This window comes from Doryrhamphus excisus, linkage group LG4, assembly GCF_037039965.1.
Source record: "Doryrhamphus excisus strain RoL-2023G ecotype Guam linkage group LG4, RoL_Dexc_Guam_v1.1, whole genome shotgun sequence".
Classification (NCBI taxonomy): Eukaryota; Metazoa; Chordata; class Actinopteri; order Syngnathiformes; family Syngnathidae; genus Doryrhamphus; species Doryrhamphus excisus.
In genome coordinates, this window is record NC_136360.1 from 13,999,009 (window position 1) to 14,022,100 (window position 23,092).

Here is a 23,092-nt window from a genome sequence, read left to right on the forward strand (position 1 = left end):
CTGCTTCCCCGGCCCTCCTTCAAGCTCTGCTTCTGTCTTTACGGAGTTAGCACAGGAAGTGTTTCTTCAGGTGTAAGGGAAAGCTACATTTGTTTTTCAATTCCTAAAGATGCCACCCTCAGGCACAAGTGGTTGGCGTTCCTGATTCCCTACCAGCAAATGAAAAAGATTTTAATTTAACGGCATTTCACACTGGACTGTTATGTGATCATTGGCCATTATGCAGCTGGACTAGCCGATAAACTGTTGCTGAAGCGTGATACCTTTCCAATGTTACTTGGTCGTGTGGAAGAGTGAGAAGAGCAAGCAGTAAGTAACAGTTTATCAGTGTCCTAACTGTGAAATGGATGCTGTAGAAAACCCAACGCTAAACTTACCATTGAAGTAAGCTCTTTTCTTGAGACACTTCAGACTCTACTTCCAGATCGGGTTCGGGATCCAATACATATGGTTGTCTGTTAAAAGCGGACACAAAAGATAAAACGCCGTTTTTTAATCAACTCCTATAAAGTTAGTTTTGCAGCTAGCGGCACAACAAGTCTTTTTAAGCACTCAGGAGTGTGACCAACCACAGCGGAGTGGCCGTGGGTAGAATACATTAAAACCTTTTCGCGGGAAGCATGAAATCCAAAGAAATACAGGTAGATTAGGTGAAGATTCCATGTTCTAAAATGTTTTCTGTGCTGGTTATTGTGTGGAGCTGCTCTATAGGAGTCCACAACTCAATACAAAGGGTTGAAAAATGAGCACAATAGGTCCCCATTAGGCTGCACGGGGTGAAAGTGGTTAGCGCTCAGGCCACGCAGTTAGGAGACCCGAGTTCCATTCCACCTTCTGCCATCAGATGTGCCCCATATTTTATGCTAAGCGGAAAATGTATGCAAAATTATGGCATAACTTCAGGTGTACGCCAAGTATGGTTCCACTGTGCTCGTTTTTCTTTCTGTCGTTTGTCTCTGAGATATAAAAATTGAAGCTGAGTAAGGGTCATGGTGGCCAGTGAGGCTGATTTACGACAGCACACTGAGGTGAAGGTTCTGTGGGTTTGATCGTAGGGAGGGGGTTTCACACCCGGAGTGCATGTCTGGATGCTCGGTATGAGTCTAAAAACATCTCTCTATTTATTTGACCCGGCTGTATTGAATTGATTTGAAAGACAACATTTAACAGTTATTATTATAGTTTGCAGTGTTACGTTATATCACAAAAATAAACATAAACAAATTGCAGCCCACCATATATAGATTTGGCACTACCTCACTCAAATACATCATAAAGCAGGGGTGTCCAAACCTTTTTGAAAAATGAAAGTAAGCAACTTTGCAACTTTGATATTTTGTATATGCTAAGAAGTTACAGTATGCGGTATTTACGGACTATAGAGCGCACAGGTAAATTTAAAGAGAAATAAAGATTTGTACATACGTATATAGGCCGCAGGTGTCCACGTCAAAATATAGTATATGTGCCATAATATAGGAAATGGTGCAGAACAGTGAGTATAAGATGACTGGTAACGGTAACTGGTAACCAGAAAAGTTCTTTATCGTCTCCTCCTCCTCCTCCTGCTGGGAACTTAAACCACTCAAGTCATCTTGACAAGCTTCACAATTGAAGACTTTATCACACACTTTGTCAGTCTCTTTTTCTCTTTTGTTGTCGCTTTTCTTTATTCATTCATTTACAATTTTCATTCAGTCCAGCCTTTCGAAACCCAGAAGTGGTAGCGGCCTTTTGGCGGCCCGACTTCAAAAATAATTTTGAGCAAAAAAGTTTATTGTATGAAGAAAAGGTTAACGTTACTAATATGCTTTGTTGCCTGCTCCTTAGCCTTGTGGAAATGTAGCCCGCAGAACAATCAATGTGACTGACGTAGACTATAATTGAGATGAATTCTGGTCAGATGTGATGTGCCGAGTCTGCCATGTGAAGGGAGTCAGGCGCTCATGTTCATCTGAGGTGTGAACACAGATGGCTCTCATGAGCTTCACGAGCAGGCTGGGAGGCAACATGTCTACCCTCTCCTGCCAATCTTCTCACACTCATTGTGTATTGCTCTGGGACTCTTTCAATCACACATGAGGGGTGTTATCCTTCTAAACACGGTGGATGATAAATATGTTTAGAACGACAAGTGGGCGTTTTTTGAAAATGTCAGCTGCCTGTGAGTGCTTTTAGGTGAGGGAGGTGCCCACAGAGTCTCACATTTTCCCACATTTCTGTAGCTACAATGTTGTATTCGCGTGCCTGGAGTCGGGCCGTTGGTGGAATACATTAAAACAGACTTTTTTGGCGGGAATCACAAAATCATAAGAAACACAGCTGAATAGGTGCAGATTCTGGAAGAACCAGAACGCTTTCTGTGTTGGTTATGGTGTGTAGTAAGGGTGAGGAAAATAATCGATATTAATCGATGCGTGATGCGAGTGCATCGGCTCATTCACTGGGTACGGATGCAATTGACGGGTGAAATGTAGATTAATTGTGATGTGTTTGTGAGTATTGGTAAAATCCGATCCAAGCGCCGTTTTATTCATGTTCAACTTCACCCCATATGCTGTTCCACAGGTGCAATGAATGCACCATCATTATTTCGTGTTTTGTGTTGAATACGGACAGAAACTGTGAGGCACATTCAACTACGAGTAAAGCAGCATGGAGGAAGCAGCGAGGAAGTTTCTATACTCAACCCCCCCGCAACCTTTAAATTGTACATTTGGAAACACTATGGATTCTCAAAGAACGGCGGAAAGCTCGACAAAATTTTTTTGTTTTTTAAAAGCTGTTGCTGTTTTAAGATGGCAAAAATATTATTAAGAAGTGGTGCATAGTAAAATAGGTAAACAGCACTTTAGTTGAATTTACTGCCAAATGCCTATAAGGAATAAAGCCAAATCCTTTTTGTAGGACCATACTGAATTCCATTTTTTCCCTGCTTATTTGCATCCTGTTGAATTGCATCATATCGCAAGAAATTGCACCATATCATATCGGTTTGCTTTGATGTGAACTAAATGATTATCGTATCGTATCGCATCGTATCGTATCTCATCGTGAAGAGGGTGAATCGTATCGCATTGTATCGCCAGAAAACTCCATGTATTGTGAAAGTATCATATTGCTGGCAGTGCATCGAGATTTGTATCGAATCGTCCTCAGTGCTGAGATTCACACCCCTAGTGTGTAGCTGCTCTATAGGAGTCCACAACCCAATACAAAGGGCTGAAAAATTAGCATAATGGATCCCCTTTCAGGCAAGACAAGTTTATTTATACACTTTACATAAAAGACTGGTAAAATCACTTCATAAAAATTTCATAAAATATTCAATCATTATTATTTATAATATATATATATAAGAATTATTATTATTAATAATAATATTATTATTTATAATATTATAATTAAAATATTCATATATATATATTATTGTGTTAACTTAATATAATCTAAATATATTCAAATAAGTAAAAAAAAATATTTTACTAAATAAAACAAAAATCTTGCTACATGTATTTCACTTTTGGCAAAAGGTGTTATTTTGTCTTGTCAAAGCCAATAAAAATATATACTTTATTATAATTTATATAGTAAATAATTATAATTGCATTTTAATTAGAATAAAATGTTGAATTTAATTCTTAATAATTAATAATCTAATTAAATCATTAAATTATTATTTTTATTAAATATACAAATAAGTCAATCAAAATACATTCTATATTAACTTCAATTTCCCGTCTCAGGCCCCCAGTCAAATTTTTATAATTTTTCATTATAATTAATATATTTATATGTATTATTAATTCATTAATAATTCACAATTGATATAATAAGGAATTATATGAATTACTAATATAATTAATATTTTTAGAATCGTACAGTATTTAAATGTTCAAAGTTGCGCTTGGCACCCTGACTTCTTTCCCTATAAAAGTTTGTTGGTAAAACAATACAAGGTGAAATGTGTCATAATATCATGCATTCACAGTAGTATGGTCAGAGGGGCTGGTGAAAAGGAGTTTGGATTATGCTCTAATTTTAGAGACAGAGACATCACTGATTCCTCCTTCAAGTATGTGTGGAGAAGACTGCTGGTTACACGTGATCCTCACATGCTGCCTGGCCCTCCCAGACAAAGAACAATGTTGCGCGACACTTTCCGTCATGGCCACGCTTCATAAACCAAACCCACTGTGCACTTTTCCACTGACCTAAATTCTGTTTCCTACATGTGTCACACAACTTTTGACTCTGCTGTTCTACCTCAGGTGACGGGGCCAATGATGTCAGTATGATCCAGGTGGCCGACGTGGGCGTGGGCATTTCAGGACAGGAGGGCATGCAGGTAAGAGGGCGGGCTGCAGGAACCATGATGGTATTTATATAGCTTTTATATTTATTCTATTCATTTATATATTTTTGCCAATATTTTTCACCACTTTTCCATAAGTGTCAGAGGTGGCACAATGTTTTAGTTTAATGCTTTTCCAAAGCCCTACCGAGAACACAACCTTTTGTGTGTGTGTGTAGCTTTAATGCTAATGAGCTGTGTTTTCTCTGGTGGAGTGTGTGTCTCCAAGACACTTGTTTTGGATCCAATTTTGACATGTTCTGTACTCTGTAACGCAGCACTTGTCCATCATCATAGATGCCATATACTGTATCACACACAACAACATGGCATGAGAACACAAACATCCAAAAACATGCTAGGTTAATTGGCCACTCCAAATTGTCCATAGGTATGAATGTGAGTGTGAATGGTTGTTTGTCTATATGTGCCGTGATTGGCTGGCTACCAGTCCAGGGTGTACCCCGCCTCTCGCTCGAAGACAGCTGGGATGGGCTCCAGCATACCCCCAGAAAATGGATGGATGAATTAATAAATAAATAATTTTAATGGAAAATACAGCTGATTGACGGATAGTTGCGAGAGCTCCATTTTAAGATGTGTAGCAAAGCCTACTTGTGTTTTTTGATGGCATCTGCACAGGGTGGGTTCCTCTTGCTTGGGGCGGGATAAAGGTGGTGTCATGTCTACCTGGAAGGAGGGTTTGTAAAGCCACAACTTGAAAAGAAAGCATTTGAGTAACTCTCAAAAGTGGAGCAAACAAGTGATGGGATAATAGTTTTTTACCCTGTTTGATACTCAGAAACAGGCTTTTACGGGCACGCATAATTGTGACAACATCAGTCAAAATTCACTTTTGCTTTATTTTTTAAAAGTAAATGTGTTTTACATCCTAGACTGCTGACTCATGCAAACACATTTTCTTAGTACTTTTCATTTATCAATCGTACATCAATCGACTCTTCACAGGAGTGAGGCCACCTATCCCACAGCCCCATCTAACAATCTGAGCAATGATCGTCACCTATTTCTGCTTAGCTCGGCAATCTCACATGGCAACAAGGGATACTCCCCCAATTAACTCACCGCTAGGCCGCAGTGTCGCACATCTGTTAAGACTGCCAGATGATGCGCTGTTAGTCAAACCCACTCTGAAAAGGGACAGCGGTCACTCCTCTGGGGTCCACACAATGCTGAGATGCACATTTCCCATCTCTGGCCACTTGCCGTGTGATTAGCCAACTCCCTGCGTACCCATTGGGTCATGCTTATTAGGGCTCAGCAGAAAGCAAAGCTCTCCTCTGCAAGGATGATGATGTCCACAGATGACCACCGTGCCATCAGGGGTTAGCCTCGCAAGTTCAGCAATTTAAATGTTATTTACATTTAATATTAGTCAATACAACAACACAACGCAACTGAAGACAACACAACTGAACATAAAATGCAGTTTTTAAATGAAACTTTGTATTATTAAGGGAGGAATAAAATTCTAACCAACATCGACCTGTGTGAAAAAAGTGATTGCCCCCCTGTTAAACGTTAAAACATAACTGCGATTTATCAGCGTGTACAAAAGGTGTTATTTTTTCTTGTCAAATCCAATTTAGAATTATACTTTATTATGATTTATAGTATTTAAATATAATTGCATTTTAATTAGAATAAAATGTTGATATAGTAAGTGTTAGTGTGTAAGCCATCCCAAGCTTCTTCAGGGATGACTTCCAAATGTCCAAACCTCATTATCTCAAACTTTGGCATGGTTTAACATTTTAAGTACATTTATACATTTTACATTTCAGAAAAGTGGAAAAAGCATAATAGGTCCCCTTTAAAAGGTATATTTTAAATTGTCATCTTCTCCAAATATTCAAAATAAAAATACCAATATCAAGTTTTAACATTGATGGCTGCACTGCATTGATTCCCACCTGTAGCCTGTCCCATTAAAGGCTTATTGCCGCAGTTAGCGTCTCCCCTCTGAAGATTCAATAGAAAGAGGCGAGTGTAGCGGTCCTTCCATTATTTTCCATCCATGTCGGTGTGTGAAAGGAAGAGTAGACTGAATTGTGGGATGCTTGTGATGCTTTTGCAGGCGGTCATGGCAAGCGACTTTGCCCTCCCGCGTTTCCGCTATCTTCAGAAGCTCCTGCTGGTACATGGACACTGGTGCTACTCCCGCCTGGCCAACATGATTCTCTACTTCTTCTACAAGAATGCCGTACGTCGCAATCGTCGCCATCTTCAGTGTGCAAGCAAACCTAACAACTCCGGTCTCTTCACAGATGTTCGTAGCGCTCATCTTCTGGTATCAGTTCTACTGCGGCTTCTCAGGTTCGGCCATGATTGACCAGTGGTATCTTATCTTCTTCAACCTGATGTTCTCCGCCTTCCCGCAACTCATCACTGGCACTCTGGACAAAGATGTGTCGGCCGAGACTCTCCAGCGACTACCTCAGCTTTATGTCAGCGGACAGAACTCAGAGGTTGTTTTTTTTCCATTTCATTTCTTTTATATCCTCCTTCTTCTTCTAGAACACACCTGTGAGAATCGAGAGAATAGAGAATCTTTGACTTGCGTTTTTGCAGCAGATTCCTAAAAACAGCAGAACACACCTGTCATATAGAGAATCTTTGACTTGCGTTTTTACCGCAGATTCCTAAAAACAGCAGAACACACCTGTCATATAGAGAATCTTTGACTTGCGTTTTTGCAACAGATTCCTAAAAACAGCAGAACACACCTGTCTTAAAGAGAATCTTTGACTTGCGTTTTTACCGCAGATTCCCAAAAACAGCAGAACACACCTGTCATATAGAGAATCTTTGACTCGCGTTTTTGCAGCAGATTCCTAAAAAGAGCAGAGCACACCTGTCATATAGAGAATCTTTGACTTGCGTTTTTACCGCAGATTCCTAAAAACAGCAGAACACACCTGTCATAGAGAGAATCTTTGACTTGCGTTTTTACCGCAGATTCCTAAAAACAGCAGAACACACCTGTCATATAGAGAATCTTTGACTTGCGTTTTATCAGCAGATTCCTAAAAACAGCAGAACACACCTGTCTTAAAGAGAATCTTTGACTTGCGTTTTTGCAGTAGATTCCTAAAAACAGCAGAACACACCTGTCATATAGAGAATCTTTGACTTGCGTTTTTGCAGCAGATTCCTAAAAACAGCAGAACACACCTGTCTTATAGAGAATCTTTGACTTGCCTTTTTACCGCAGATTCCTAAAAACAGCAGAACACACCTGGCATACGTATAGGGGATCTTCGACTTGCATTTTTGCAGTAGATTCCTACAAACAGGAGACCTGTCAATGTAGAGCATCTTTAACAGGAATTTTTGCAGTATATTCCTAAAAACAGCAGAAAACACCTGTTACTATATATACAGTATATATAGGGGATCTTTGACTAATATTTTTGTAACTCTTAACGTTTTTGCAGTAGGTTCCTAACAGCCAAAAAGGTTCTTTGACAACCGTTTTGGCTGTATATTCCTAAAAACAGCAGACCACTCATGTCGTATTGAGGTTCTTTGACAGGTGTTTTTGCAGCAGATTCCTAAAATGAGCAGAACACCTGTCAAATAGAGGATCTTTAACTTAGGATTCCATACATTCTTAAAAACAGAAGAGCCCCCGTTGAGTCCTTAAAAACAGCCAAGCACTCCTGAGTGTTACCAGTTCTTTGGAATGTTTTGTGTGCTGGTGTCTTGCAGGAATACAAGCCATACATGTTCTGGATGAACATGATTGACGCCTTCTACCAAAGTCTCGTCTGCTTCTTCATTCCTTACTTTGTGAGTCCAATCACTCTGTGCTCGCCCTCCCCGCCCTTTTCCACGCTTGTAGTTTCACTCACTTGTTCCTCCACAGGCCTACGCCAACTCTGACGTGGATTTGTTTACGTGGGGGACGCCCATCACCACGCTGGCAGTCTTCACAATCCTTCTGCACTTGGGCATCGAGACCAAAACCTGGGTGAGGAGAAGGCTCTCTTTCATTCCAATTGAAGAAGCGTACCATTAGAGGGTGCTGCCTAACATAGGAATAAAAACAGGAAGTAAACAGGAAATGAGTGGTACGGGATCTTTTCAAACAAAAAAAAAAAAACCCAAACAAAACTCAAATGGTCTGCATTTGTTTCTTCAGACGTGGATGAACTGGCTGTCCGTCTCCCTCAGCGTGGCGATGTTCTTCACAGTGGCGCTGTGCTACAATGCCTCCTGCCCTACCTGCTACGCCCCTTCCAACCCGTACTGGACCATGCAGAGGCTGCTCCAGGACCCCACCTTCTACTTGCTCTGCCTCATCACACCTGGAGCTGCACTGCTGCCCAGGTATGCACACATATACAGAAAACAGAAAATAACACAGAACACAGACAGAAAATAATTGAGAAGCATTGGTTTAGATCAGGGGTCTCAAACACACGGCCCGCGGGCCAAATGTGGCCCGCAGGACACTGGCTTGAGGCCCCCGCCTTGATATGAAAGTTTAATGTTAGTGCAGCCCGCGCAAGTTTGATATGGATGCTGTATGGTATCATGTACCCAGAAAAAATTATTACGTTTGATTAATGTTCATGTTAAAGGTTAAATAACTGTTAATAGTTATCCTCCCTATCCGTGTGGAAGTGGTAAGTTTTTGGCTATTTAAGTTTAAAGGAAATAACTTGAAGGCTACCGTTTAGGTCCCTAGCTCTCTGGTTTGCAAGTTAGCATGTGTCTCAAGACCCTGCAGTTGCGCAATATGTTGTAAATAAAAAGTATAAATGTGACTATAGTCGTGTTTTTTCATGTCTACAGGGCTCTAATAATGCTTTGTTAATTTTAATCTAAAAAAAAATTATTTGTCTACCCGCCAACTATATGTGGTTTCTTAAGTTTTTATTATTTGCCCTTTTATTATTATAATTATTTATTTATTACTGATTGATTGATTTTCTTTATTCTTAATTTGTTTATTTATTTTTCACCTTATTTTGTGTAGAAAAATAAAAAGTAAGATATTTGAGAACTGGAATGTTTTATCAGAGCTTTTCTTGTAGAAAATTGGAACCAAAGCGAAGTTTTAATTTTTTTGTTTTTAATAAATGCTTTTTTTTGGGGGAAAACCTGATGCGGCCCAGTCTCACCCAGACCCGAGCTCCAGTGGCCCCCAAGTAAATTGAGTTTGAGACCCCTGGTTTCGATTAAGTGTGTGTGTGTGTGGGGGGGGGGTTAAATTAATCTCAAAAAGCGTCGAATAAGACCAGAAAAAGTTGCTAAAATTGTCCCTAGTAGCAAAATCTGGAGGTGTTTGAATCTGCACTAAAATAAAAACAAATCAAAGTAACATTACTTTGAAATGAGTCAAAACAAATCGTACAAATAATAGATCATTGTGTGGGTTGCCATGGAGCTCAAACTGGAACAGGATAGTGATCGGAGTGAGGTTCCCTATGCTGGTGAAGTTAGCATCTGGATATGTTGTGGCGCTGCTTGCGGCGTGTTTCTCAACAATCAGCAGACTCCATGTACTTGGTACATCATGTACATTTCAACATGAAGTTTAGCTCTGAGCCTCAGACCGCACTTTTTTATCTTCCTTTGGAATTTCCTGGCATGTGAAAGGTTTGCAAAAATGTATTTTTTTCTTGTAATCCATCAAGGAAATGCCCGTGTGCTCTTATTTGGTCCGTGCCTTCTGACTCGGTGCTCTTCCTTGCAGATATTTCTACCGGGCGTGTCAAGGCACGCTCTTTCCCAGCCCGGTCCAAGTCGGGCGCCAGCTGGACAAACTCCCTGCTGAAACCCGCAAGAACATCCTGAGCCTGAGCGGGGTCAGGGCGGGGGCGCAGCAGGACCCAAAGCCAAAGTCTCCCAAGGGGAGCCACGATAGAGACCAGGGGGGAATCGCACAGAAAGAGGAGAAGGAGCAGAGGAGACCGCCGCAGGGTCTGTCTTCTCTCCACACATTACCTCCCACGGAGATGGACACTATTCTTTATGCCAAAGGGGCGCCGCCCCCACCTGCCAAAGACCCCCGACGCCTGGACGAGACATTCGAGCGCCCCGACGCCAGCCTGTCCGTTCGGATCGCGCAGGTGGACGCCGGCTTGCGCTGCGTCACATACACGAGGAGCGCCGAAGATAGACTCAAATGCGAGCCCCCCGTGTGACGTGCTGCCACGCCCCACCACCCTTTATATTTGCACAATTTGTATTTTTCAGAGATTGTTTTATAGAGGATGCAAATTGGTACTTTCTTTTATGGATGCCTCAAAGCTAACTTTATTTGGGGAATTTTTACAAACTGGATTGTCTTGCCAGGAAAGCTTTCATTTGTGAGTTTGACACAGTCGTATCTCAGTGCTGGTCAGGTCTTAAAGAGGCACTGGTCACCTTCTGCCGCTGGATTTGGTGCAACGGTGGCCTCGATTGTGCATTTTTGTTTGAATTTTTTTTTTTTTACCGAAATCAGCACACAGTAAGTACAAAGGAGTGTTAGGGCCACACCGAAAAGAGGAAAAAATGAACAAAAAGGCAAAATTACAACACAAACCTGAATGCTTATGTGCCTGCAAGCAAAGCCCAGCAGCCCATCCTATTATTATGGGCCTGCAGACCCCCTTCAGCTCATACCGTGCAAAGGACCCCAACATATTATATCACCAAACAGGTCTTGATAACGCCAAGGAGCCCTGTTTATATTTGGTAACATTCTCTGCAACCAACAAAGTTGAAAAGGGCCACTTGATTAGGAACCCAGACTTCAGCCCATACCATTCAAACAACCCTGACACTGGATAGGTCTTGATGAAGGAAGTTTGTGTAACCATTGTGATGTCATAGATGAACAAACCCGCACTTCAGACAATACATACAAGTAAATATTCCTCGTAATATTTGACTTTTTGTATATTTCTTGATTTTCAGTGTGGCTGTAATATTCCTTTTGTAGTTCAGTGCAGGTCTGAATTTCTTTGCTGGACTTTCCTCTCCTTTTCCTGCCTCTTCTAGCACATTCCCTGAACAATCCAAACAGAATCGCGTATCCATGCTGCAGGAATGATGCTTATCATTGGGCCTCATTGTGTTTTAACAGTGTTAGCATCACGGACATTCAGTATGCACGTGCAGCCAGGAGACTACCAGCTTAGCTTAGCTTAGCATCACATCGTCAACATTATATCCTTGATTGCTAGCCGTTGCATTGCCTGCTAAGGAATATTCTCGCACCTTATATCCTAACTAACTCTTCCTGGTGTCTCCTGGCGGCAGGTTCATGTCGTCCAACGTAGAGTGAAAGAATGACAAACATTCCTCAGCATAAGCTACCAGCACGCAAGTGTTTTACTTGAAGGTTTTTATTGTTATTGTTATTAAATTCTTCTTCTTTTATCACATTCAGCTGGAAAACCAAAAGCAGTGCGATCCAAAGTCAAGCCAAAGATGGAAGCTTTAAACCTTTGAAAGCACTTTGACGATAAGCAGCTGCGCACGTTTTAAGCAGACGAATGAGAAATGTTTTGTTTTGTGTGCTTTGTTTGTGTTGTCCAAGCATGTGCCTTAACACTGGATAATAAATGTTTCTCCTGGAGCTCAAGCTGTTCTTGACTTGGGATGAAGGCCATATTTATCAGGTAACACGTCATGATGTCCTCCTGTTCATTTTTCTCTCTTTTTTTTTTTTCCCTGCCAGGTTTTCTCTGCTTCGACGTGAAGATGTTGCATGTTATCTCCTGAGGAGGAGTACCTGCTGTCAGGTTTTTTGACTTTTTGATCATGTTTGTACAATTCCAGCCAGAGAAGAAATTCTTTTAGGTCCCATAAGTCAGTGAAAATGCTTCGATTTGAATGAAACTTTTTAAAAATAGTCTCCAAAAAATACTAAATATATATAATTTTTGTAATTAATTTTTTTCCATTTAAAAAAATGTTCTATGAGTGATATGATTGAAACTGGTTGATGTTTTGGACACAGTTTGGATTGTGTTTTTTTTTAATTTTTTATTTTTTATTTTTTATTTTTTACAATACTAAAACTACTTACCATTGAGCGACGTCTTGAAGTAACCTCTTCTTGAGAAATTTTGGACCGTCTCTACTTCCAGATCAGATTTGGGTTCCAAATTTTATTTTCTCTTAACATGTACAACATAGGGTAATATGAATGTAAAGGTGACTATAGGGGTGTTATTTCATGACTAGATGGTTCTAATAATGTTAAAAACCCTATTTAGACGGTTGCAAACAGGTTTTCTATACCTAATGTCTTATTTTCTCTTAACATATGTACAACATAGGGTAATATGAACGTAAAGGTGACTATAGGGGTGTTATTTCATGACTAGATGGTTCTAATAATGTTAAAACCCTAATTTAAAGGTTGTGAACAGGTTTTCTATACCTAATATGTCTTACTTTATATGTACAACATCGGGTAATATGAATGTAAAGGTGACTCTAGGGGTGTTATTTCATGACTAGATGGTTCTAATAATGTTAAAACCCCCTATTTAGACGGTTGTAAACAGGTTTTTTATACCTAATATGTCTTATTTTCTCTTAACATATGTACAACATAGGGTAATGTGAATGTAAAGGTGACTATAGGGGTGTTATTTCATGACTAGATGGTTCTGATAATGTTAAAAACCCCTATTTAGACGGTTGTAAACATGTTTTCTATACCTAATATGTCTTATTTTCTCTTAACATATGTAGAACATAGGGTAATATGAATGTAAAGGTGACTCTAGGGGTGTTATTTCATGACTAGATGGTTCTAATAATGTTAAAAACCCCTATTTAGACGGTTGTAAACATGTTTTCTATACCTAACATGTCTTATTTTCTCTTATTATATGTACAACATAGGGTAATATGAATGTAAAGGTGGCTCCAGGGGTGTTATTTCATGCCTATATGGGTCTAATAATGTTAAAAAGTGGATCTGCATACTTTCTAATGGGAAAAAAAATTAATTCAGCTTGCGATCTTGTGGAACAAATGAATGGCGCCCAGGCAGGTTCCACTGTTCTTATATTACAGTCATGGAAGAAATGATTAGACCAGTCTTGTTTCTTCAGTGTATTCATCCACTTTAATGTCTGCTACACCTAAAGGTACATCTGTTTGGACTGCTGTGGCCAATGTGAAGTAAAGCATGTCTTTTGAGACGTGGCTGTTATTTGTTGTGCATTTCTCTTTTCTCTACTCCTTCTGAAGGCCTCACAGACATGTGACAAAGCACTGATCTCTAAGCAACAGGAGGAAAGGACGCTATCCCAACCCCCACCTCTACGAGCTTCAACTTGTGATGAAGATGATGCTCATCATCAGGTCAGCACACAATCCCATCGGCCCTGAGATGCTTTTTATTACACAGACGCTAACGCCATGAGCCTTTAATTAAGGAATGGAATGGGGAGAAGGTCATGCTAGATGTTGATCTCTGCTATTGTATGTCGCTGGCACATTGTCTTCACCCATGAGGATGTAGTGTTTATCAATATTATTGATCATTGGCAAATGACCTCCACCTTTTTAGCAAGGTCGTATAGCCTTCTTAAAGGTACGACAAAGTCCGTGTTGATGACACAACATATTATTTCATGTTAAATGTTGAGAACATCCATTCATGCTGGAGCCTATCCCAGCTGTCTTCAGGCGAGAGGCGGGGTACACCCTGGACTGGTGGCCAGCCAATCACAGGGCACATATAGACAAACAACCATTCACACTCACATTCATACCTATGGACAATTTGGAGTCGCCAATTAACCTAGCATGTTTTTGGAATGTGGGAAGAAACCGGAGTACCCGGAGAAAACCCACGCATGCACAGGGAGAACATGCAAACTCCAAGCAGAGAATCGAACTCGGGTCTTCCTGATCTCCTGACTCTGCTGCTAACTTACTAAATCAGTCTTTGATTGGATCTTTGACTGGTTTACATGCACACTCCCAATCAGGGCCATTGAGGCTTTAGGGGTGTCCAAAATGGCGGCTTATGGCTAGTATTTTAAGGCTTTTAGCCTTGTTTTTAGCTCTGAATGAATGAATGTATGAATATGGTATTTTAATGTATCGTTTACTCAACTCTATTTTTTATTTCTTTTTTTTCACTGTAAAGCGTCTTTCAGTACTCTGAAAATCACTATAAAAATAAAATGTATTATTATTACTTAACACACAAAAAACAAAAATGGAAAAATCAGCCAGAATGATGTCAAAATTTTAAGAGAAAAAAACATTTTAACAATACTTGCTATTTTAAAGAGTAAACTCATAATATTGACTTGCAATATTGTGAGAAACAAAGCAACAAATAAAGTTGGGAATAAAAAGGAATGTTAGGTTGTGGAAAAAGTAGTAATAAAGTACAACTTTCAGTAATAATGTCATAATTGTGAGAAGAACATTTACATCAGGGGTCTCCAAGGTTTTTTCTTGTGAGAGCTACTTTTACAGGGACCCCTGATTTACATGCAGAAAGCTGAAGTAGTCGGAACAGCTTTTTTGAGAATATTGAGTGAAAAAAGTCATATTCAAAAAATTTTCTGAGAATAAACTTGTAATATATTAACGGATAAATAATGTTGTTTGAGTTGAAATATTAAAGAAATGTCTTAATATGAGAATCCAAAGTCATTTTTGAAAAATGAGACTATAATGTGACTAAAAGAGGATGTTGAGTACAGTAGCTGCAAAGGTAAAATGTCATTTTCTCAAGGCTTAAATAATGAATCAATGTAAATGCAGATTGAAAGTTGCTTACCTTCCTTGGTGCTCCACTTCCTGTGCTGTGCGCTGACCTTGAACAAATGCTGAAGCTTTGCTGTGTGCTTATCCAGCCTTTCTGGCTGCAAAGCTGGCAAACACTCATTATTAGTCTGGCTCTTCTTGTTGTTGTTGTTGTTGTTCACTGCACACAAAACCCTCAAATCTGCAAAATAACCCTGGATCCTGCATTGCACACACATTTACCCCTAGACAGTACAAATGTGTGATGGAACCAAGAAAAAGTGTCCTGTATTTCCTGACATTATCGTTAAGATTTTTTATTTTCTCTTAAAATTTTGACATTATTCTGGCTGATTTTTCCATTTTTGTTTTTTTTGTGTTAAATAATAATAATACATTTTATTTTTATAGCGCTTTTCAGAGTACTCAAAGACGCTTTACAGTGAAAAAAAAGAAATAAAAAATAGAGTTGAGTAAACGATACATTAAAATACCATATTCATACATTCATTCATTCATTCAGAGCTAAAAACAAGGCTAAAAGCCTTAAAATACTAACCATAAGCCGCCATTTTGGACACCCCTAAAGCCTCAATGGCCCTGATTGGGAGTGTGCATGTAAACCAGTCAAAGATCCAATCAAAGACTGATTTAGTAAGTTAGCAGCAGAGTCAGGAGATCAGGAAGACCCGAGTTTGATTCTCTGCTTGGAGTTTGCATGTTCTCCCCGTGCATGCGTGGGTTTTCTCCGGATACTCCGGTTTCCTCCCACATTCCAAAAACATGCTAGGTTAATTGGCGACTCCAAATTGTCCATAGGTATGAATGTGAGTGTGAATGGTTGTTTGTCTATATGTGCCCTGTGATTGGCTGGCCACCAGTCCAGGGTGTACCCCGCCTCTCGTCTGAAGACAGCTGGGATAGGCTCCAGCACCCTCCGCGACCCTCGTGAGGAAAAAGCGGTAGAAAATGAATGAATTAATTAATTAATTCATTAATTTTAATATTAACTTAACGGCCTAATACAAGGAGGTGAAAACCCGGGATATGTCCTGGGAAAACAGGACCTTTGGTCATCCTATGTTTTGCTTCATGCAGGAATAACAAAAACAGCAACATTAAATCTGTGATCAGTTATTCCTTTCAGCAGCAGAAGCATGCATGTATGCCATTTAGAACAATATCAGTGTTTCCCGTGCATTCATTGATTTGTGGCACAAATGCACGTGGACTGCCACAGATGAATTTGGTGAGAACAGTTTTATTAACTTTTTGTACAATCAACACCCTGTATTTATTTACCAATTATACAGTTATTTTTAGTTGATTTATTTATGCTTTATTAATGTATTTAAATTATTAATTATTTAAATGTATTTATTTTGATTTTCATGATTTTATTTAATGTAATTATACACTTATTTATATTCATTTTTAAGCACTTTTTGCTTTTTCTTTCTGTTGATCACTGCATAAGCTGTCGGCATGGTTTATTAGTTCCGACCAGCCAGTTACTCCATCTGTCTAAAAGTCTCGTTTTCCTAATCCTAATTTCACGTAGTATAAATGATCACATGCTGTAATATAGCTCAATATTGTGTATCTACACTAGTGTAAACATAAAAATCAGGGGCGTCCGTGGGCCCACAACTGTTTTGAAAAATATAATTTAACAAGGAAGCTAAAACATAAACAATACGACCTATTATGCTTTTTCTACTTTTCTGACCTATAAATGTAGTTAAAATGTTGTATTCTGGTGTTAAACCATGCCAAAGTTTCAGACAATGAGGTTTTCACATTTGGAAGTGAGCCCTGAAAGAAGTTTGGGATGGCTCAAAACGCTCCATTTCAGAAGGCGTTGCAAAACTGTTCTTTTGTGATGTCACAGATGGTCGGGCTTATATGGCCGTGGCTGTAGGCCGGGATAGTAATGGCTCACAGGAAGTGTTTCTTGGGGTCTAAGGGAAAGCTACATTTGTTTACAATTCCTAAGGCACAAGTGGGTGGAGTTCCTGATTCCCTAGCAGCAAAAGAAAAAGATTTTAATCCGTCAACGGCTGGACTAGTCGACAATATAGTTTGTGTTCTATGTAGTTGTCCTGCCTCTGCCCGTGTGTGGCAGCACTTTTGTATCGTTGTACTTGGTCAATTTTTGTTTTGGCATTTTTCCCCTTGAGTCACAACGTGTTGTAATAAAACTTTTTGTTACACGGATCTCTTGCCTCTGCATCTTGGCACTGGTGACAAATACAGGATTTCTTGTTCCCCTGCATAAAACCTTGTAGGTGGACAAGTGTGTCGTAGCCACATGATGCATGAGTCCTGATGTATTTCAGGGGAAGTACACGTAAAAAAAAGAGATCCAGGGAAAGCTCAGTCAGGTCTGAGTCGCACGTTTTTGCTTCTCCTATAATTTTCTTCCCGGCGTTCCTCCGGCATGCCGCGCTTTGGTGACAGGTGGCGGCACTCCTACGCACCGACGCTCGCCCCAGATGGCTGGCATGCTAAAAGTTTGTCTTGCACAGCGTTGCCTTCACTCAAAGAGAGGGGAAAAAATGACAACACAAAGTGTGTGCGAATGGTGTTGTATTAAATAAAAGTCTCACAAAAACAAGATTTCCCGCTCGGTACTGAACCGTAACATTTTGTAGGATCCGCGTTGTCCCCATCACAAACTGTGCCAACAAATGCTAACCGTGAGAAAATGAGTGATGGCACTTTGCTGCAATCAAAAAGAAAGAAAAAGTCAGGACCATAACTTGTCCATAGTAGGGTGGAACCTCTGAAGCGCAACACCACTCCCAAAAAATGGCTTCAAGGTCGCACAAAACCTCAACGCCGTGCCTGAAGGATCCGCTCTGGGTCTTTTACTTCTTCTTTGCTTGTTTTGCTGCATGAAGAAGAAAAATAATACCCTAAGACGGGGGTGTCCAAAAGCGAGGGCCACATAGTGTAAAGGAAACTTTGCCACAGTGTGCTAAGTTACATATACTTTATTTACATATACTCCGCTTTCTCATATTTTTTTCAAATATTTAAAAATTTGCATTTCTCAAATATCTCATATTTTGACTTTATTTTCATAATATTGTTACTTTTCTCAACCTAATTTTCCAAAATTTGCACCTTCATTCTTTGTTATTGTTTTTTTTTGTATGACTTTAGAAAAAAAATTGTCTTTAATATGCCAACTTTGTTTATCCTTAGAATATTATGACTTTATTCTCCTCGTAGCATAACTTTTCTCCAATAGTTGCAAATTCATTCTTGGTTTGGTTTAGTCTGTCATAATATCAAACGACTCTACTCTATAATAAACACTGCTCCAAAAATTCCGTACAGTAACTGTGCAATAAACCGTGCAATAAGTCACGTAAGACACCTGGTCATCATGTATATAACTTTATATAGTGCATATAAATTCTGATTTGTATTTATATTACCTTGTTTTTGCACTTTATCTGCTCGTGTGCTTCTTTTGTAGCTGCAAACCTGAAATTTTTAATATTTCCACTTTACGCTTCTAAAAATGACATGTTTTTCTGAATATTATGATTTTTCTCTATACGATGACAAGTTTTGACTTGTATTGACTTTATTCTTGCAAAATGACTGCTGTTTTTTTGGCATTTTTGCTGTCGTTTTCTTATTTAACTGCATTTTGAGAACATACTGTGGGCCAATAAATACATCTCTAGCTTTGGACACCCCTGCCATAAGCACTTCAATTGACTCTTCTGTCCAATTAAGCATCAAGTTTTGTGGGCGTGGACTACAAAAGAAAATAACACAGGAGTTGCCAATTTAGCACCTGGTCCAAAAACATTGGCATTACAGATGTGACTGTAGGCAACCTGATGATGTGTTTTTTTAATGACCTGTTAATGCTAATGAACACATTCTAATGGGAATGTAGCTTGTAGTTCCAACTGTGTACAGAAGAGGGCATCCTTACTCCCCTTCGTTGCTTTAAATTAGCGTTAGCTACTTAGTCTGGTCATGAAAACAACCTAGGGTTGTCCACATCTTTCTTGAACAAACAGCCGCACTTTACAAATGGCCCCCTGCGTGCATTTTGGACACCCATGAAATAAAAGGTGAAATAATAGTGTTATGATTTTCATGCTTTGACCATAAAACTATTAAAATCAGAAGGGGCGAATAAGTGTAGAGAGATTACTGTAACATGAAAGCCGAACCAGATTGTGCTGGGCCCCGAGGGGTTCCACTGTCCATCACAACCTATCATAACAATGCTAGCATGCTAGCGACTGACATCAGAGGAAGTGCTCTGATCTTCTTGTGGAAAAAGTGGTTCAAGGGACACGTGGACATCTTCCACAGCTTGCTAATGTCCTGGCGGTGTTACGAGGTCATGAAAAGGCGGGTCATAAAAACAGACAAGTCATATTTTTCCAATCCAGCACAGTACAAATAGCGTCAGCGTTCGAACCCAGGCTTTAATTGACATAATAAAGCCAGTAGACGACGTTAAAGAAGGAGAAGCTGAAAGGGAAAATGAAGCGAGACCAGCGGTCGATAGCGTTCACGTCCGTCAGGTCGGGGATTTTGATTTTGAGCTGCGACGAGCGCCGCCTCAGTCGGCTCCTCCTGAGCTGAGTCGTCCCGTCCAGGCTGCGGCGGCCGGCCGACCCGCTGGTCCTCCTGTACTGGGCCCCCGTGGAGTTGTCCGACACGGTGGAGTTGTGGGTGGTCTCGCACACCGTGGTGGTGATTTCGTGGCCCCCCACCTCGTTGTGGATCTCCAGGGTGGTCAGCAGGATGTTGCCTTGGGAGTCGGCCTGAGCGAAGACACAGGCGACACTTTGACACCCACTTGATTTCATATTTGGGGTCACAACAAGATTTCATAAATGTCTCATAATATTTTGACTTTATTTTCATAATATTGTTACTTTTCCCAACCTAATTTTCAAAAATTTGCACCTTCATTCTTTGTTTTTGTTTTTTTGTATGATGACTTTAAAAAAAAATGTCTTTAATATGACAACTTTATGTTTTTCCTTAGAATATTATGACTTTATTCTCCTTTTTTCTCCAATAGTTGCAAATTCATTCTTGGTTTGGTTTAGTCTGTCATAATATCAAACGACTCTACTCTATAATAAAAACTGCTCCAAAAATTCCGTACTGTAACTGTGCAATAAACCGTGCAATAAATCACGTAAGAATCATATATATAACTTTACTTCACAGACGACACTTTGACACCCACTTGATTTCATATTTGGGGTCAAGACAAGATTTCATAAATGTCTCGTAGGCACGATAAGATGATAAATGAATGAATGAATATATTGCCCCCCCCCCAAAGCAGGCAGGCAGAGAGTTCACTGGTTTCAGCACCTTTTGTCTCTGGGTGGAGACGGGGCTGCTAGCATGCACACAGAAGAATATCATGTAGAAACAAAATCTCCTAATCAGATGTATCAGCACGGCCCTGTGACACCCTGATGTTTACCATGGTTAACTTCTTTTCCCTTTATTGACCCTGGAACAGATTATTTCCATGTCGGCCATTTCCTATGTACAGTATATGGCTGCATGGGAATTCATTGAGTTTTAAGGGGACCAAATCAATGAATGGACTCCAGTCTTCTTCTTTTTGACCTTCATTGAAGACATTGAAGTTGTGATCAAAGCCCCTCCACTCTCACCTTTGGTCGGTCGAACTTGGCGCGGTCGTTGTTGGCTTTCTGCGCCCGCTCAGCCAGCCTCTTCTGCATCTGCGGCCCTCGGCCGAAGAAGATGTAGTTGACGAAGGCATACTCCAGCAGCGCCAGGAAGACGAAGACGAAGCAGCCCATCAGGTACATGTCGATGGCTTTCACGTAGGGGATCTTGGGTAGCGTCTCCCTCAGGTGGGTGTTGATGGTCGTCATGGTAAGCACGGTGGTGATGCCTGCGACACAAAGGATGTTCGTCAAATTTCAATGTTTCAGATCATTCAACTAAAAAGCTGCTCCTTTGTCTTTGTCAACTTTAAGGTGAAGTGTTCTGTCTTCTGATTGGCTGAAAAGGCCTCATCGATTTGCCTCCATCGTGCCACCTGCTGCTTTGTCAGAGATATACAGTAAGTGAGCTTGAAAAAAACACACATAGATGTAACGTTTGCGTCTGGTCTATTTCTGTGTCTTGAGCGTCGGTTGCGTAAGTGGTCCCAAAATGTAGCGCTGGAGAGCTGTGTGCGGGGGAGAGTGGAGAGCAGTGTGGGTACATTGCATCGATCCCAGCGTGAGAGCCAAGAACAAGAACGGCAGCTGAGTGCCAGCTCCGAGGAGAAGGCTGTGCAGACTGGCTTGGAGTCCCACCTTCCCACAATCCGATGCTAAGATACATGGACTCTTATTTTAGTGGTCTGTAATGGTGGTGTTCTGGCCAGGACACTTCTTTGCTAAGCCTTAGCATCAGCGCTAACATCGCTAACATCCGTTTGAATGAATATGTGGAATAATGGATGTTTACATACTGTATAAGCATATGTAAATGGACATACATTTCAATGAAGTGTCTATGGGGGGTCACGCTCTGGTCTACATGTGCGTTGTGGACTTGGAAAAGGCCTTCGACCGTGTCCTTCCTGGTGTCCGATAGCTACCATGTGCCATCCGGTTCTTGTACAACCGGAGCATGAGCTTGGTTCTCATCGCCAGCTGATTATGAATTTCTAGTTGCAGCCAAGGCATTGATGGGGTCCCGTTCGGGAGTGTTAGGATCTCATCTCTGCTATGTGGTCTATGTGTAGCGATGTGGTCCTGATGGCCTCTTTGGGCTGTGACCTTCAGCCTTTACTGGGACGGTTTGCATCTGATTCTGAAGCTTCTGGGTTGAGACTCGAGGCTATTGTTCTCAGTCGGAAAAGGGTGGAGTGCTCCCTCTGGGTTGGGAGCGAGGTCTTGCTGAGCCGGGAGCAATTTCCCGGTCAATCTATGTTCCCACCCTCACCTACCTATGGTCGGTCATGAGCTTTGGATTGTGACTGAATGGACAAACAGGTTTCCAGCATGTGTCTATGAGAATGGAGCAGCTAGGACACCTCTTGTGTCAGCCTTAGCATAAGTGCTAATGCGGGTCATGTGTAGATCCATATTAGCATATGAACTGATGCGTATGAAAACCTAGCACGCCACACGGGATCTCGAGTAGTCGCACCTAAAGCCACTCTGGCAGCCGAGGCGTCGTAATTGATCCAGAAGGAGACCCAAGACAGGATGGTGATCAGGATGGAGGGCATGTACGTCTGCAAGATGAAGTACCCGATGTTTCTCTTCAGCTTGAAGCTCAGAGACAGTCGAGGGTAGGCACCTGGACACAACACCGACACCAGAATGACGCCATGCAGAGGTACATCAAGCTAGCACACACATTGTTCTATTCATCCCGCTCCGATCTGTATTAGCATCTTTTTATTAGATTGAGCGTGACAATGAGTCAGAAGCTCCCTGACACTTTGCAGGTGCCGCTACACAGCAGGTGAAGCGCTGACATGCTTTCTCGCAAGGTTAGCGATGCACAACGATGCTGCGGTTCTCATTAGCATGAATGCTGCGCTGACGGCATACAGTGTGCTAATTGCTGTTTTCGTGACGTGTATAGCTGGTGTCCAAAGTGCAGCCTGGAGGCGGTTTCAATATGAAATTCATAATATTATGAGCAGGGGTCGCAAACTCAATTTACTTGGGCCGCATCAGGTTATCCAAAAAAAAACAAAAAACGCATTTATTAAAAACAAAAAAATGTAAAATTTTCTACAAGAAAAGCTCTGATAAAACATTCCACTGTTCTCAAATATCTTGCTTTTTATTTTTCTACACAAAATAAGATGAAAAATAAATAAACAAATCAAGAATAAAGAAAATCAATCAATCAGTACTAAATAAATAAATATAATAATAATAATAATAAAACGGCAAATAATAAAAACTTAAGAAACCACATATACGTAGTTGGTGGGTAGACAAATTATTT

General features: G+C 40.5%; 2 protein-coding genes across 2 annotated transcripts in view; one reads left to right on the forward strand and one right to left on the reverse strand.

The window, feature by feature from the left end:
* The window catches only part of atp10a (ATPase phospholipid transporting 10A), a 42,731-nt gene extending 30,627 nt beyond the window's left edge, over positions 1 to 12,104 (forward strand). The window contains exons 15-21 of the mRNA XM_058074133.2: positions 4,272 to 4,348; positions 6,453 to 6,578; positions 6,643 to 6,843; positions 8,087 to 8,167; positions 8,244 to 8,348; positions 8,520 to 8,707; positions 10,080 to 12,104. Of these exons, the coding sequence (XP_057930116.2) occupies positions 4,272 to 4,348; positions 6,453 to 6,578; positions 6,643 to 6,843; positions 8,087 to 8,167; positions 8,244 to 8,348; positions 8,520 to 8,707; positions 10,080 to 10,530 (1,229 nt within the window). The 3' untranslated portion in view covers positions 10,531 to 12,104. The remainder of the gene's footprint in view (positions 1 to 4,271; positions 4,349 to 6,452; positions 6,579 to 6,642; positions 6,844 to 8,086; positions 8,168 to 8,243; positions 8,349 to 8,519; positions 8,708 to 10,079) is intronic.
* A 5,568-nt stretch (positions 12,105 to 17,672) lies between these two features.
* Positions 17,673 to 23,092, reverse strand: part of gabrb3 (gamma-aminobutyric acid type A receptor subunit beta3) — a 30,178-nt gene continuing 24,758 nt past the window's right edge. Inside the window, exons 8-10 of the mRNA XM_058074147.2 lie at positions 22,277 to 22,429; positions 20,782 to 21,026; positions 17,673 to 19,905 (exon numbers count right to left, since the gene is read on the reverse strand). Of these exons, the coding sequence (XP_057930130.2) occupies positions 19,564 to 19,905; positions 20,782 to 21,026; positions 22,277 to 22,429 (740 nt within the window). The 3' untranslated portion in view covers positions 17,673 to 19,563. The remainder of the gene's footprint in view (positions 19,906 to 20,781; positions 21,027 to 22,276; positions 22,430 to 23,092) is intronic.